Raw genomic sequence first — 16,975 nt, 5'->3', positions numbered from 1 at the left:
GTTCCTCGCGAGAACGAAGAAACGGTCTTAGACTCCGGTGCAGATGGTTAGTTACTCCACGGTACAGAAATCGAACACAGTCGATACGTCGATGACCACGGAGGACACATGTGCTATGAAACTTTAATAAGCGCAACAAAACCTGAACTGCCTCACCGTTACCGAACAATCGTCTTGCATCGGCTCTCGAAGAGTCTCTCCGGTTTGCTTCGCGAAGTGGCCATCGTCTCGAGGAAGATACGATGGATAACTTTCTCCGCTGCGACTAGAACAATCTAAATACGCGCGAAAGTGCATCGAATCGAACGGAGACCGGTCACGAGAACCCGAAATAATCTACAACAGGTAACTCCGTACGAGCACAAGTTCCACCTTTGAACATCCCGTACCGAACCCCTCGAAACCGAAGTGATTCGATAAAAGTGATCAAAATTCGTAAAACGTTCGCGATACTCGCGAGTTCGACGAGCTCTTGTCTAGAAAGTCGAAAAAAGAGCACGGAAAAGGACTCGCTCAACAACTAGAACCATCGACGGTGAAGGTATTCGTATTTGCATCGGACCGTGTACGTTATCCTCGAAGTTAAACTAGCTCGTGAATCGATCGATGAAAAGCACATAGTTCTCAGTTTCGATAATTGTCCACGAGTATCCCAAGCAGAGACACTGATAATAATTCATTTCGAAAAGTAGTACGATACGGTTAAAGTTGATCCATTTGGTACTTCTGGTGTTAATTTTCCCCGGTCGCGTGACTGTATCCTTGCGTATTCAAGGAACATCTGGACGAGCGAAACACGATCAACGACGAGACGTTGGACGAAACCTTTCCAGTCGATCGGTATCGGCTCGCTTCGAAAGCGTGTACGCGCCCAGACCGGTGAAAAAGGCGTTCTGCCAAAACCCTCGCACGAAAATAACGCGGTCATAACAGCGCGACACACGATTCGTGACCGCGATTCTGTGTCCGAAAATACACGGATTCGATAACCTATCGAAAAGCGGTTTACGCGCGGAACTCTCGTCGAGAGTTTCGGCTCGAGGAGGAGGAGGAGGTTGAACGATTTTCAACAAAACTTCGAGCGCCGCGTCGCGAGGCACTCCACTTTAACTCGATTTGGAAGAGTATGACGTGACTTCATCGGGAACGCTAAACCATTTTGGTGCAACCTTGTCGGAACAAGGTGGTCGCATATGGCCGTGTGCACCTGCCAGCCTAAGCGGCGCGCAACTGGCGCGCGCGTGCGAGCGTGCGAGCGTACGAGCGTGCGAGCGAACGAACGAACGAGCGAGCGGACGACTGTTCTCCGTTCGAGCACTGAAATCGAAAATTTAAAAGCCGCTCGATCGGCCGTAAGAGCTACGCGGTGACAGCATGACGTCTAGAAATATACGACACGGCCGCGAAACGAGCGAAACGCTCACGGGGCAATTCGAATCGTCCCGTGAAATATGGAAAACTGATTACACCTATGCGTCGGAATTTCTAATTAATTTTTTACCACGGGACGATCGTCTCGCACGGGAACATTCACCGTGGCGTTCCTGTCCCTGGAACTGTGTCTTTAAGGGAAGACGAGGTAACGTCTATTTTACGAAGAATTCTTTTCTTTTTTTTTCTAGTCAATATCGAGGGACTAGAAAATCGAGTATAAATGGTGCTGGATATTATTCTTCGAATATCGTCGCGAGTTTCAATGCAGAAATATACAAATATGGAACCGTTCGAACGATTTATCCAACGAGTTTGAAAAAGATGAATTTTTCCAGCGATAGATACCCCGACGAGAGAAACGAACGATTCTCGACGATTGTATTTTTCAACAAATGCGACAAAAATATCAGTGGACGTTTCAGCAATAATGAGAGCCGTATTTCGGAACAATATTCTCCGTACTGGTGAACACCGAATCGCTCCACGGTCAAGTAAATAATCGACGCGCAAACAATAAAATGTTCACGAAAGAAATTCACGCGCAAGACCGTTTATCGTATTTACGAGGCTCGACGGTCGATTTAATCACGAAATTCGCCCTCCTTAAAAATGCACGTTCAATTCTAACTGCGGTGTAGATAACGTTTCGGTCTCGTAAATAACGTGAATCATCGCCTCGATGGCGAACAATAAATACTGAAATTTACGCGTCATCTCGAAGGGCAATGATAAATTTAAAAAAAAATAATACACTCGATACTCTCCAAAGAAAAAAGAAAATTTCAAACTTATTCAAAATTCGATATTCCCGCTCGCGAATCTCTCTCGCCAAAACGATTAAGAAATCGGTGAATACCGGTCAAAGAACAAGATAAGAGGCATAGATCCCCTCTCCGTTCACCTCGACGTACAATAATAAATTAAAAAGAAATACACTCGATACTCCCCAGAGAGAAAAAAAATTCCAAACTTATTCAAAATTCGATATTCCCGCTCGTGAATCTCTCTCGCCAAAACAATTAAGAAATCGACGAACACCGATCAAAGAACATGAAAAGAGGTACATATTCTCTCTCAATTCACCTCGATGGACACTGATAAATTAGAAAAAAAATACTCTATACTCTCCAAAGAGAAAAAAAATTCCAAACTTATTCAAAATTCGATATTCCCGCTCGCGAATCTCTCTCGCTAGATTAAGAAATCAACGAACACCGATCAAAGAACATGAAAAGAGGCACAGATCCTCTCTCCATTCACCTCGACGTACAATAATAAATTAAAAAAAAAAGTACACTCGATGCTCTCCAGAGAGAAAAAAAATTCCAAGTTCATTCAAAATTCGATATTCCGGTTCGCGATTCGCGATAAGACCCACCTATCGGTGCCGTTCGCTTATCAACGCCGAACAACGCTACCGAAACGGAGTCTCTAGGAAAGGAACAAGCAAAAGTAGAGGGGAGGTTGAGCTTCTTTTTTTCCCTCTCGCCAGGGCGATTAAGAAATCGACGAACACCGGGCAAAGAACAGGAGAAGAGGCACATTTCCCCTCTCCATTCACCTCATCGCTAGTAGCCGGAGTCCTGGTTGGCTATAGCCCAGAGTTCGGCGTCACAGTCAAACGCAAACAGTGGCCGCGGCAAAACAGATCGTGCCGCGAATGCACGAAAAACCGACGGGGAGAGGAAAAAAAAAGAGAAAGAAACTAATAAAAAAAAAAGAACCGTCCCCCGGTGGACGCCGCGACGCCGTGATCATTCGCGGTTCGCACGACGCTCGTTCGTCATCGAGTTAGACGTACGTACGCCGACCGTGTCCCTCGAACGTGTATACCGGGGACACGACGATTTATCCGCGCGTAGACTGTTATTTATTCTTTTTTTTCCCCTCCGCGTCTACGCAACGAACGAAAACAACGACTCAGTCCACGAGCAACGGTGCCGTGAACACGATGGCTCGATCGTCGATCGATCGATGAATCGTGTACGGTGCTACGACGATATCCACGAAATCGAAGAAACGACCTCGTGAACGAGACTCGCGACGAAGATGGTTTTCAGTTGACTCGTGAAAGTGTTTCTTCTTCTCTTCTTTCTCTCTTTTTTTTTCTTTTATTATTGTGCAAACCGATCGACGGTGAAGCAGAGTGAAAAATGGGGGTGAAGAATTTCATCATGAAAAGGATACCCTTCTGCAAGATGAAAGCGAAGAGGAAATACCGTGAGTCTTCTATGTTTCTTTTTATTTTTTTTTTGTATATACATACTGTGAGAATTTTCGTAGCAGAGGAGGCTAGACTTTTAACCGCAGATAGTCGCGGAACGCGTTGTGTATTTGTACGAGCGTATCTGGAAAACAAGAACGATAACGAACTCTCTTGCGTCACTCGATTTTTCACACAGGGTCATGTTTTTGCGTAAATTATCGTCCCGCGGCCGCAACGGTGGCGTTTGCATATCGTCGCGTGTAATCTATTACCTACGATCCGGATTCTGCTGTCAGCTCGGACCTCGCGTCGGCACGGTAGCGTGATTTCGAGCAACCCACGTAATTAAAAGATATTTCTTTATCGGAGACCAAACAAGCCGAATACATTATCGTCGCCGCGCGCGATACTGGTCGGCGCGCGTCGCGACGCGTTCGTACGAATTTAACCCTAGAATTCGACGCAGTGCGCGCGTTTCCCCTCGTAGAAACGGAAAAGGGATCCGAGGGGTGCTTTGCAAAATAGAAACGTCGTGAATCGATAACCGGTTCTGTCCCGAACCGACGAACTTTGTACAATTTCGCGCGGAACTCTCTTCTTTTTCTTCGTTCGCAATTACAGTGTATCTTTATTGCTACCTCGTCAAGAATTCTTCCATTGTGTTTTAAAATAGCCGAGTGGGATAATTTTGAACGCGCTAACTCGGGATACATTTTTCTCGTCTTTGTATTTTTCGTAATTTTAATTCGGTGTCCGCTGTCTCGGTTATCGGTCGTTATCGAACGCAAGAATTGAAAAATATGTAAAGAAATTGGGAGAACCGGAGAGTTAAACTTCGAGTCGATAATCGAGAATATTGTAATGAATAAAAATAAACTTGCTCTTTGAGAAGCTAGCAAGAGATTTTGCAAGAGGAAAATTCTGGATTTTCATTTTCCTTGGGATTAATTATCAATGGAAATTTATTTCGAAGCGATACCGAGTGTTTGGCTCCGTTAGAGGAAATTTCGCGCGACACTGGAATTTGTAAATATACAAAGTGTACACAATACGATCGGAGAAGAACGTACGTCGTTGATTCGAGTCTAGGATACAGTCGGAGGGAAAATTATAAACAGTGGCGTCATATATCTAATATTGTAAAATGACGGCGACGTATTTTTAGTCAGTTTTGCAAGATCGTGAGCACGAGTCGTCGCAACTCGGAGACTGTACGATTTCGTCATTCGCGTATCGCGAAGAGTAAACTGATTACGTGCGTGTGTCAGAATTTGGTAATTTTATTTTTTATTGCACGAAGATAGCCGTTCGGATACTTTGTTGTATCGCGAGCCTCGAGTGCGCAAATTTTTCCAACTCTTTTCGAAAGTATTCCACAGGATTCTGTTTTTTTTTGTTTTTTCTATCGATAATTCCCGATCGATGCGCACTCGATGCGTATGGGGCAATAAAGTATTAATTTCTTTTTTTTTCAAGTATTTTCGCGTTTGGTATAAATCGTAGTTTCCGTTTTTCGATGTTTGATTCGTTTCGAAGAATTTGAACTTTTTTCCATCAAATGCGAATATGCGAGCAACGTTTATTGCTTCGATAGACGATATACCGTCGACGATGAAATTTCACAACAATTCTACGGTTTTTTTTCTTCTCTTTTTTTTTTTAGAATAAAATTGAAAACGCGAAAGTCGACCGTACGATATTAACCAATTACAATTTCCGAGTTAAACGAGAACTTTATTCGTATGAAATCGTTCCGAGAAATAATAATGAAAAAGGAGCTGACATTTAACAAGAACGAAAGCATTGTTTCTAACCGTTATTCCACTCGGTGTACCGAGCCGCTGACAGCTATACAATTTCACAATTTACATATCACGACGGCTAGACGGACGTAAATACGCGAAACAATAGAAAGCCGAAGAAATTCGATCGAGATCGTCCTACGAATCCGTGGGTACTTAAGCTCTCGGTTTAATTGTGAAATTCGCCTCGAATTAGATCGTATCGGAATGCACGGGGATCGGCGAGTTCTATGGCGAATCGGAAACATCTCACCGCGGTGAATTCGCAAGAAATCGCTCGTTTCAGATCGCGTATCGTCGACGATTAATTCCCTCGAATCGGGGAAAAAAGAAAAGGAAAGAAAGAAAAAAGAAACGAAGAGAGAAGAAAAAAGAAATACATATATATATATATATAAAGGAATAGGCTCAAGAGCGGCTGGTCGCTCCTCTTAACTTGACTTTCACGACCGACATCGTTGGCTCGCTTTTTTTATCGCGAGAATACGCTTCTAATCCACATGCGCGGAGAACGCGCGGTGAAATCCGCGTGTTTTCTTCCATATAAAGCGCAACGTAACGATTACGCGCCATTATTCGCGCGACGGTCGTGCGCGTTCGCGTTGTCACGGTCCGCGAGAGGACCGTGTAGGGCCCATTTAAGGACGCGGTAATCGCGAGCCACTCGCGAGCGAATCGCGCGTAATTTTTTAATTATGACCGAGAAAGCGATACAGCGCTGAACAAATTACGTGTTACTTTACGTTACGTAAAGTGAACTCGTTTGGGCCTTATTTCGATCGTTGGTCCTCGTCGTCCCTTCGTAATCTTCATTTAGTACACAGGACCCTTGTAAAGATAGCGTAATTGTTTAATTATGATTGAGAAAGTAATACAGCTCTGAACAAATTACGTGTTACTTTACGTTACGTAAAGTGAACTCCCTTGGGCCTTATTTCGATTGTTGGTTCTCGTCGTCCCTCCATAATCTTCATTTGATACACAAAGGCAGCGTAATTGTTTAATTATGATTGAGAAAGTAATACAGCTCTGAACAAATTACGTGTTACTTTACGTTACGTAAAGTAAAGTCCCTTGGGCCTTATTTCTACCGTCTATTCTCATTATCCTTCCATACTCTTCATTTAATAAACAGTGCCCTTGTAAAGACAGCGTAATTGTTTAATCATGACCGAGAAAGTAATACAGCCCTGAACAAATTACGTAAAGCCCTTTGGGCCTTGTTTCGACAATCGATCCCCGTCATCCTTCCATAATCTTTATTTAGTAAAGTGCCCTTGTAAATACAGCGTAATTGTTTAATCATGACCAAGAAAGTGACACAGCCCTGAACAAATTACGTAAAGTCCCTTGGGCCTTGTTTCGACCGTCGATCTTCGTCATCCTTCCGTAATCTTCGTTTGGTAAGTAAAGCCCTGTAAACGCACGGCTAAATTTTTTTATTTACGACCGAGAAAACGATACAACGTACAGCTGAACAAGCTAAACAAGATCTCTGGACCTTATTTCGACCATTGGTCCTCACTATCGTTCCATAATCTTCGTGTATCTGCTTTAAGCAGTATCAGATGACGCAGTTAGTTAGGCGCTAGTCTAATCGCTCCATCTCTTCGTCGAGCCTTGGCTACCACCTCGGGGATCTTATTAACCCCTTCGTGCAAGGATTGAATATCTTCTTTGAGTTAGGTCTGGCTTCGTGACACCCGATTTAACGACGTTAATAACTTTGAAAATATTGTAACGTCCACGAGGATAACGGATTCCCCCGTGCGAAACGGAATCATTGTTTTTCCCAATGTCTTTCCTCTCCTTGACACGGTATTTCCCATGGCCGGGGCAATAGAATCTTTAAATACCCGAGAGTTAACAACAGAAGGGATTCTCGTCCTTGCAATAGAAATAAAGAAACGCTTACGAAAGTCACACCTGGAAATAACGTCTCTTTTCTGTCCTGTTCGGTCCTGTCCAGTCCTTTCATCGATCACACGCATTTGTTTACACCCAGTCATCGCGTCGAACCGACTGCAACCACAATCGATACTAAACACACACACATACGAAGCGAAAAATAGAAAAAGGAATTGCGAGGTATGCAAATGAATCGATAAAATTAACCGTTCCGTTACTAACGGTGACTACAATCACCCATCATAAGTGACTATACCCACTCGTCGTTATTCTCCACGCAAAATTATCTCGTAAAAGTATTCAACGAATTTAATCGTGCAAACATAAATTCATTTAAAAGTCTATGTATGCAAATCCAACACAATTTGAACAAGAAACCAATCATTTACTCAACATTGCTACCTTATCCACAATAAAATACACCTTCGCGTATCAAATACCCTAACTACTAAGTTATTCGATAAATTTGATCGTTTCCTCCATTGTACAAAAATACAATGACACTTGAACGTTTCAACAACTGTAAATATACGAATCTACAAATCTACATAAAACTTCACACAAGTTCATCAAACAGTACAGTACCATCTTTAGAAAAATAAAACGACGAACCCAATTCATTTCTTATGAACAAACTGATCGAGCAACCTATAACAGACAACAGTGGTATTCTCAACAATACTCAACATTGCTACCTTATCCACAATAAAATACACCTTCGCGTATCAAATACCCCAACTACTAAATTATTCGATAAATTTGATCGTTTCTTCCATTGTAAAAAAATACAATGACACTTGAACGTTTCAACAACTGTAAATATACGAATCTACAAATCTACATAAAACTTCACACAAGTTCATCAAACAGTACAGTACCATCTTTAGAAAAATCAACGAATCCAATTCATTTCTTATGAACGAAAAAATGATCGAGCAATCTATAACAGACAACAGTGGTATTCGCGACCAAACCGTGTCGAAGTAAACACATCGAATCTATACAAGTCTCGTCCACGGAAGACTTAAAAATTCGAACGAATTCACGTCCGATCAGTCTGTACACTAGATGTAAAAGTGGTCCACGATGGATGAAGTCTGTTCGCAGTAACGCGTGACACGTTGTTCTCGTGCGGGAAATCCTTCGGCATTACTATACACCGAGCCCACGGTCCCGTGTCACGATATCGTCGAATGGATTCGAAATGCCGCGACGTCTGGCGCGTTTCTTTATTGTCTCGCGAGCAGAACGACCGAGCGTTTTAATGCCGTAACGCGTCGCGGCCCCTTACGCAAGAATCGATGAAAAAAAAAATTGAACCGGCCGCAGGTGAACGCCGGTTGCGTAACGCGCGCGTACGACGACTCGTTAGGAGCCATTGTTCCCAGGGGTTGCCTCACGGAGAAGGAGGAAGTACCTAACCGATCCACGTCGATATTTAATTACGCGTTAGATACCGGTTGACATTGATTCAGATTCCGAGCGAAATTCTACTTAGACGTTTGACTCGAATTCCGAGCGAAGCGATACGTTTCGCGGATGATTCGGATACCACGTGAAATTATGTAGTTCACGTTCGATTCGGATCACACGTGATATGATACAATATTTAACGTTCGATTCGGATCCAACGTTTAATCGTAATTTCACGTTAATTTAGATACCAAGTGGGGAAGCCAACTCGATGTTGATATTAATTACGAGGTCCCTGCACGACGTTGATTTACATTTCGAGTCGAATTATGTTTCACGACGATGAAGATTGTACGTTTCGGTGTCGATGTTAATCACGAGGTCGGTTTTGGTCGATTACAGGGATTGTGAGTGTATGGTTGGTTTGGACCGGTGTGAATTTTGAATTTAGGCTCGGGTCGTGACGATCTCGATCGGTAGACTGTATCCATCGGTGATCGTGATCGTGAAACGCTAGTTTGTATCGATAGTAACGAACTCGGTTCTGATTGACACTGATTTAGATTTCTAGTCACAGTGTACTTTATCTTCTAGGCTTGGTCGATGTTACTTAATCGATATTTATTACGATTCCAGCTACGGTTGATTTACAATTGATTGTGTAAGTCTACCGTTTGTATTGGATTTTGAGTACTATACCAGACGATATTGATCGAGATTCTGAGCCAAGTTCCAGTCGATGTAAGTTTGGAACCGAGTTCCGGTTGCTCTTGTTATTGACTAAGAATCTAATAGTAGTTAATAACCGATATCAATTACAAGTTCGATGGAAGTTGTTAATATTGACTAATAAGTAAATATTGACAAGTTTCGGTCGATGTTCGTATCGATCGAGCCACGCCCAGATGTTTATACAAATTCGAAATTCAAAGCTGGTCGGCGAGTTAATTAAAAAATTAACGACCTCTCGCATTTTATAAAATCTGTCAGTTTTAATACTCGACGCGGGTGCAGAACCGTGCATCGAGGCAAACTTTTCACCGATAAAAATAATCGTCCGAAGCGACTTTTGCGATGCGTGCAAAACGACGCACGGAAGGCCTAACCCTCGATTATTATACATTCATATCTTCCCATTACCGAGTCTACTCTGTCCTTTGTATATTAACGTTAATTACCGCGAACGTAAATTTTACATTACACGGTCTGCGGATTAATTAATTACGTTGTACCTTCGCGAGGAAACACGTGAAATGTAGGTGTAACCGGTAATTAAGAATTACTCAGGCTGTACGACTTTTTTTTTTCTTTTTTTTTTTTAATCCTCGACCATTTTTCACGTCGCGATAAATTGCCCGAAAACGTCCACTAACGGTATTAAACGTTGCATCGATACTTTTTTTTCTTTTTCGCGGAGTGAAACGCGACGACGACCCGTTAATATATTCGTCGACTTTTCCTCGAACGTTAAGAAATTTCATTATCCTAACTAAATATTTCTTCAGCTTGGAATATTTGTTTACGTGTTAAACGAACAATATTAATTCCGTGGGCAAACACTTGCATCGATCCGCGCCAATTTCGTTATGGAAAAGATGTATCACCGCGACAAAGTACTTCCCCGTTGTATAAATATTCATTTGTACACCGAGCTGAGGTTCCAACCGTTCCACCCCTTTGTATTTGTATGTTTGCGCAAGCCTGTATACCGGACCGGTGCAATATTCATTTACTCGCGCATTCGGAGAAAAGGTTATTAATTTTATCAAGGGTTAAACATACGGGCGGGCGTATTTATTGGAATTTTTCCCGTATCGAAAATTCATTAGCCAAACGAAATATTAATTTATTTACAGATCGGGAAAGAAGCATTAATTTTATCACATACGCGATTTATCTAACGAAATTTCCCGCGTATCGGAAATTTATCAATTTTTCATTACCACTTTGTCGAAACGCGCACGTTTGATCGCTGCGACGAGAAATGCGAGCAAAAAAAAAAAGAAAAAAGAAAAGAAACCTCGCTGTACATCACGTAACATGTTTACTTACGACTCGTCCTCCGTGTTTTGTCCACGAGAAATATTCGTCCATCGACGAGAGAATATCAATATCAATATTAATATTAATTCCGTCAAAAACATCCCTTTGATAAAATCCTCTTTCTAAATTCCCGCTTCCCCTCTCACCGATATAAATTTCCGCTTCGTGATTCGGTAAATCGCGCGAACTGTACCTACTTCGGTTAAACTTCCACGGAAAGTTTCCCAACTTTCTCGCGCTATTTACTTGCAACTATCTCGCGAATCTATGAAAAATTCGGAAAAAAAGAATCCTCTACCCGGTTTCTCCACCCGTACGTGGAAATCCTCTTTTCGAACTGCTGTACCTCGCGAATATCCGTTTCACGAGCGCGTAATTTCCACCGGTGGAAGTTTTCACCGATCGAAATATTCACCGAACACGGTGTTGTAAAATCCCGATCGGTACGAGTTTTTCACGTGTCGGAAATCCTTCAGATGGAACGAACACGGCCACACCGACCCAGAACACCGCGCAGGTCGAGCACCAGGGTGATTTCGACAACGCGAGCGTTGGCAGCGGGAACTCGAATCTCAGCACGGGTGCGCTACAGGTAGGTAGAGGGTGCAACAAGTACCGCAAATCGACGAAACGCGTAAATCGTGGAAAACACGGCTGAGTGCCGCGTGACTGAAACCGTGCCCGCGATGTGTTTCAGAACATCAGGGAGCAAATGGCTGCGTCGTTGGAACGAATGAGGGAGCTGGAGGAACAGGTCAAGGCGATTCCCATGCTGCAGGTAAACGTAACGCGCACGGTGAATCCGCGCGTCGAATCCGTTCAACGTTTCTCTAAGCGTAGAAACGTTCCTCCATACACCGTGGTACCGGACGATTCTCGCTCACGGTGAAACCTTCTTCCCCTGTTGCGTTACTTCCAAAGGGGAAACGTAATTACGCGCGTTGGTAACGCAATTACCCAGGCGCCGTGGTAATCGAGTCTTCGCGACCGCGGCGCGCAAACTTGAAATTCCCCTAGAAAAGCAGAGATACCCCGTGTTCTGAGATACCGGGGTTAAACCGGTACCCGAGTAAACCTACGAGGGGAATTTATTCACACGGAGGAAGCTTTTTTTTTGTAGTTGAATACGTGTACGTATATATGTGGATAATATGGAAATTTTTTTCATTGATTTTAACTCGGATATTTGCGTACGAATATCTCGTGGGAGTGAACGACGCTACGGTTTTGTTTATTTGCGGTGCGGAAAGTGAAAGGTGAAACAATTCCCCCTGGGGATAAACGAGAGACAACGTGGATTCTCAGGTGAACGTAGGAGGGAATTTTATCGGGGAATTTTATGCGGAGATTTTTTAATGGATTTTAAATAGAAAGAGATATCCTCGATTCAGAGATACCAGGATTAAAGGGTGATTGTGGATTCTGAGGTTAACGTAGGAGGGAATTATATTAGGGTGGAGGAAATGATTTTCGAGGGCGTGTGTAGGGATAATGGGAAGATTTTTTAATTGATTTTAAATAGAGCGAGATATAGGGTTAAAGGGTGATTGTGGATTTTGAGGTTAACGTAGGAGGGAATTTATTAGGGTGGAGGAAACGTTTTTCGAGGGCGTGTGTAGGGACAATGTGAAGATTTTTTAATCGATTTAAAATAGAAGAACGAGATATCCTCGATTTCCTGTCACCAGGGTTAAACAGTGACCGAATGAACGTAGGAGGGAATTTATTAAAGCGGAGGAAGCTTTTCACGAGGGTGCTTGTTTTTAACGAAAGGTACTCTTTAAAGTGTACGAGCGCGTCGGGTTCGAAAATATGGAAATTTTTAAATCGCGTTTAATTCGGATATTTGCGTATCGATATCTTGCGGGAGCGCGTAACGGTACAATTTTGTTTATTCGCGGTGTGGAAAATGGAACGAAAAACAATCCCCGTGGAAAAACGGGATACCCGATTGAACGTACGAGGGAATATTTTTAAAGCGGAAACTCTCTTCTCGAGAGTGCTCGTCCCTAATGAAAGATACTTTTTCGATATATTGTTTTCGGTGATATGAAAATTTTTTAATCGATTTCGAAGTGCGTAACGCTAGAGTTTCGTTCGAAAACGAAAAACAACACGAGTGGTTTCGAATATTAATTTATACGGGTAATGAACAAATATGCAGTAAATTGTACCGTAATCAAGTACGATGATCATCTGGAAAAACGGAATATTGTTCCGAGCGTGAACAATTTCACGAGATCGAATCTATAAAAAAACAGAATACCAGTCCACGGATCACGTTTCGAGAAATTTGATTAAATAACTTTCCACACTCTTTAAACTTCTCAAACCCCTATACCGGAAAAAACACAAGTACCTCTATTACACTGTTCTCGATCCCCCAACACGTGCACGTATATACATCTCTATCGTTTCACATCGAATCGAGAAACGATCCCTAATACGAAATCTTAATAAACTATATAAAGTAATACAGCAGACTATATAAAAGCTAATCTCCATATCCGTATTCGATCGATCGTAAAACTGAATGCGCAATTATTATTGCCGAACCCTGATCGAAATGTCAGTCCACGGGATCGTGGTATCGTTCGATCGGTATTCGTTCGAGGAACATTTTCGCGAAGCGGATCGCAACAATGTCGCGTTCGAGTGGTATCGTGTCGATGGATCAGCGGCGAAAATTAATCGCCGACGGGTGCGCGTCTTATCTGAATCCGCGCGAAATGATCATCATCGTCGTCGTTGTCGGCGGCGCTAGGTCTCTAATTATCGGTGTTTCTTTTTCTACATACTTTCACGTGGACGTGTTGCGGTGCAGGTGCAGGTGTCGGTGCTGAAAGAGGAGAAACGGAGCCTCCTGCGACAAGTGGACGAGCTGAGCAAAACGAATTCTCGCGAGGACGCGTTGCACAGGTACAGGAGTCAGTCGTTCTCGGAACAGCGGGCGTCGCTGCGTTATCTGAAGAACGCGATGGTGACGGCCCCGACGCCGACCAGGGACATGGGAACGATGTGCGGCGTCATGACACGGGACGTCGGCGTCTCGCACCAGCAGGTAACTCCGCGAGAACGGTGGAAATTTCTCATCTTTTTCGAATTGAAGCGCGTTTTCAGTGGCGTCCGATGCCCGTGGTTTCTTTGCCTCTAGGTTTAACACGTGACCCGCATCGCGTAGTTCTATTTAGTAATGCAGAAGTTATCTTTGTTTTTTGAATAGTATGTTGTAGAGTTCGATGCCCGTGTATCTTTTACTTCTAAGTTAGTATCTCATCGTGTAGTCCTATCTAATAATGCAGAAATTATCTTTCTTTTTTGAATAATACATTTTGGAGTTCAATGCCCGTGTATTTTTTATTTCTAAGTTAGTAGCTCATCGCGTAGTCCTATCTAGTAACGCAGAAATTATCTTTCTTTTTTGAATAGTATGTTTTAGAGGTCGTTGCCTGGGTCTTCTTTACCTCTAGGTTACCACGTGCCCCTCGTCGTGTTCTCCTATCTAGTAACACAGAAATTATCTTTCTTTTTTGAATAGTATGTTTTAGAGTTCGATGCCCGTGTATTTTTTACTTCTAAGTTAGCACCTCATCGTGTAGTCCTATCTGGTGATACAGAAATTATCTTTCTTTTTGAATAGTATGTTTTAGACGTCGATGCCTAGGTCTTCTTTACCTCTAATTTACCATGTACCTTTCGTCGTGTTCTCATATCTAGTAATGCAAAAATTATCTTTCCTTTTGAATAGTATATTATAGAGTTCGATGCCTGGGTCTTCTTTACCTCTAGATTACCATGATTATGTAGTCACATCTATTATAGTAATGCAGAAATTATCTTCCTCTTTGAGTAGTATGTTTTACAGTTTGATACTCGTGTCTCCTTTGCCTCTAATTTACTACGTGTCCTTTATCGTGTACTCCTATCCAATAATACAGAAATTATCTTCTTCTTTGAATAGTATATTTTAAAGTTTGACACTCGTGTCTCCTTTGCCTCTAATTTACCACATATCCCTCATCGTGTGCTCCTCTCCAATAATATACAAATTATCTTCTTTCCCAAGTAGTACATTTCAAAATTCGATACTCGAGTCTCTATCATCCCCGAGTTACCAAATGTCACGCACCAATGTTTCTACGTGCAATGGAGAACCCGTGAAGCTTGGATGCCCCGCGGAAATTTCTATCGACTTTTTATTTTCGATTGTACGAACCCCCACTTTGAAAGTTTCTCGCTCAACCCAGGTTACCAAGAACCGGATCGCGAGACGCGGCGATCGGTTCCGTAACACGGAAATTTCCATCGAATTATCTATTTACTTCTTACCATCGAATCCCAATTGGAAAGTTTCCGCGTCACCGTGACCCTGGATTACCGCGTGCATCAACATTTTCGCAGTTCGTTCGAACGTAGGACGGTGCCAATTGTCAAAGCGAATCGCGTCGTCGAAGAACCTGTCGTGCACTGGTCCCTACGGAAGTGAGAGTTCGCTCTGGTTTGCTTCGTGAATTTTAAGCCGGTCGTGGAGCAACGGAAGTGGCCCGAAACACGCGTAGATGACACGAATAAAATATAAATACAGTCGGAGGAAAAGCCCGCGGAAAAAGTTCCCGCTTCCCTCGATCGAGAAAGGTCTTTCGATACTGCAGGCAAACGCAACCCCAATTTATGGAGGTTCTTCGTTTCCCATCGTACCCGCCAGATACTTCGCGAACATAAATAAAACATAAATACAGTTCGGGAATAACTTGGGGAAAGTTTCTCGGTATCGATCGTTCGGTACATCTTTCGTTACTACGAGACAACTCAACCACCCTCGATATTATGAAAGTTCTTCCTCACCGGCCGTACTCTCTAAACGTTTCGTCAACGGATTACCACCACCTTTCCCAACATCTCGATAATTCGAGCCGACGGGAAACGTGTAACGCGTGGATTTAGAAAACCGCGTTATCCGGTTTCGTTTCGATGAAAAAACAAATCTCGCGGACAATTCCCCGATCTAAACATCCAACGAAAGTATCCAATCGTAAAAAAGTAACTATTGAGTACAACCGAGGACCATTTCAACGGGTGAAATTAAACGATAAATATATTACTTCGTTGTCCCCTTTTGGAACACTTCTAAACGTACAACGAAAGTATCTAATCGTAAGAAAATAACTATCGAGTACAATCGAGGACCATTTCAACAGGTGAAATTAAACATAAATATATTACTTCGTTGTCCCCTCTTGGAACACTTCTAAACATCCAACGAAAGTATCTAATCGTAAAAAGTAACTATCGAGTACAATCGAGGACCATTTCAACGGGTGAAATTAAACAATAAATATATTACTTCGTGATCCTCTCTTGGAACACGCGAACTTTCCGAGAGATACATATACGGTCGGATGGTCGCTTCCGTTGCACCAATTTATCGGTGTATTTGATCTGCTTTGTTACGCGGGAGAAACTCGCGAAACCGCTTGGGAATGCCCAAGCGTTCCAACGAACCGCGAAAAATTTGCATACCCGCACGGGGTACCAGCCAGGGAACAATCTTGAGCTTTAATTAACAACGAAGTCGGTGAATTATCATCGGCCAGGTGAGAAAGTCTTTTCGTCTTAGGTTTACCGGGTGGTTTCTCACTCTCTTTCTCTTTCTTTCTCTCTCTCGATCGTGGCTTCGATGCAACGTGGCCTTAAGCCGCGTTCTCACATGTGTAACGCGTAGCGGCACGCAATTAAGATCGTACACGCAGACCGTTTGTCGGATAACCGTCGAAATACGCTCCGGTGGGAAGATCTGGAAAGGAAGATGCGTTTTTTCCTCGTGAAAGTTGAACGTAACGATGACACGCGGCGCGAGATGCTCGGTGTCGCTAACTCGTTTAAAAACGTATGGTCGAACCCCGTTAATGGTATCGTTTCGAGTAACCTTGATCGATGACAGTGACACGGAATTTCGCTCGTAAATACCGACGAACCTCTTCCCTTTAACGCGCTTTAAACGCGGTGAAACGCGGACGCGGGCTCGTTAAGCGATGTAAATAATTATCATCGTTGAACAATTAAATAAGGTACGCGATATCCGGATAACGCAGCAACGATCTGGATCGGAATTACATCCGGCCACTTTGAAACACCGCCGCGAATCGCGTATATGAACTCGTTGCGCTCG

General features: G+C 43.0%; 1 protein-coding gene across 2 annotated transcripts in view; it reads left to right on the top strand.

Annotated features, from left to right (window-relative positions):
- The window catches only part of Kank (KN motif and ankyrin repeat domain-containing protein 2 kank), an 83,124-nt gene that overhangs the window by 60,940 nt on the left and 5,209 nt on the right, over nucleotides 1-16,975 (top strand). The window contains exons 1-4 of one of the 2 annotated variants that reach the window (XM_076320887.1): nucleotides 1,721-3,654; nucleotides 11,283-11,398; nucleotides 11,504-11,584; nucleotides 13,631-13,867. In XM_076320887.1, coding sequence (XP_076177002.1) covers nucleotides 3,588-3,654; nucleotides 11,283-11,398; nucleotides 11,504-11,584; nucleotides 13,631-13,867 — 501 coding nt within the window. In that variant the 5' untranslated portion in view covers nucleotides 1,721-3,587. Of the gene's footprint in view, nucleotides 1-1,720; nucleotides 3,655-11,282; nucleotides 11,399-11,503; nucleotides 11,585-13,630; nucleotides 13,868-16,975 lie in introns of those variants that run through there. The other variant, XM_076320886.1, reaches the window with a different exon arrangement.

This window comes from Ptiloglossa arizonensis, chromosome 9, assembly GCF_051014685.1.
Source record: "Ptiloglossa arizonensis isolate GNS036 chromosome 9, iyPtiAriz1_principal, whole genome shotgun sequence".
NCBI lineage: Eukaryota > Metazoa > Arthropoda > Insecta > Hymenoptera > Colletidae > Ptiloglossa > Ptiloglossa arizonensis.
Note: the sequence above shows the minus strand (reverse complement) of the source record. Positions and strands in the feature narration are given on the sequence as shown.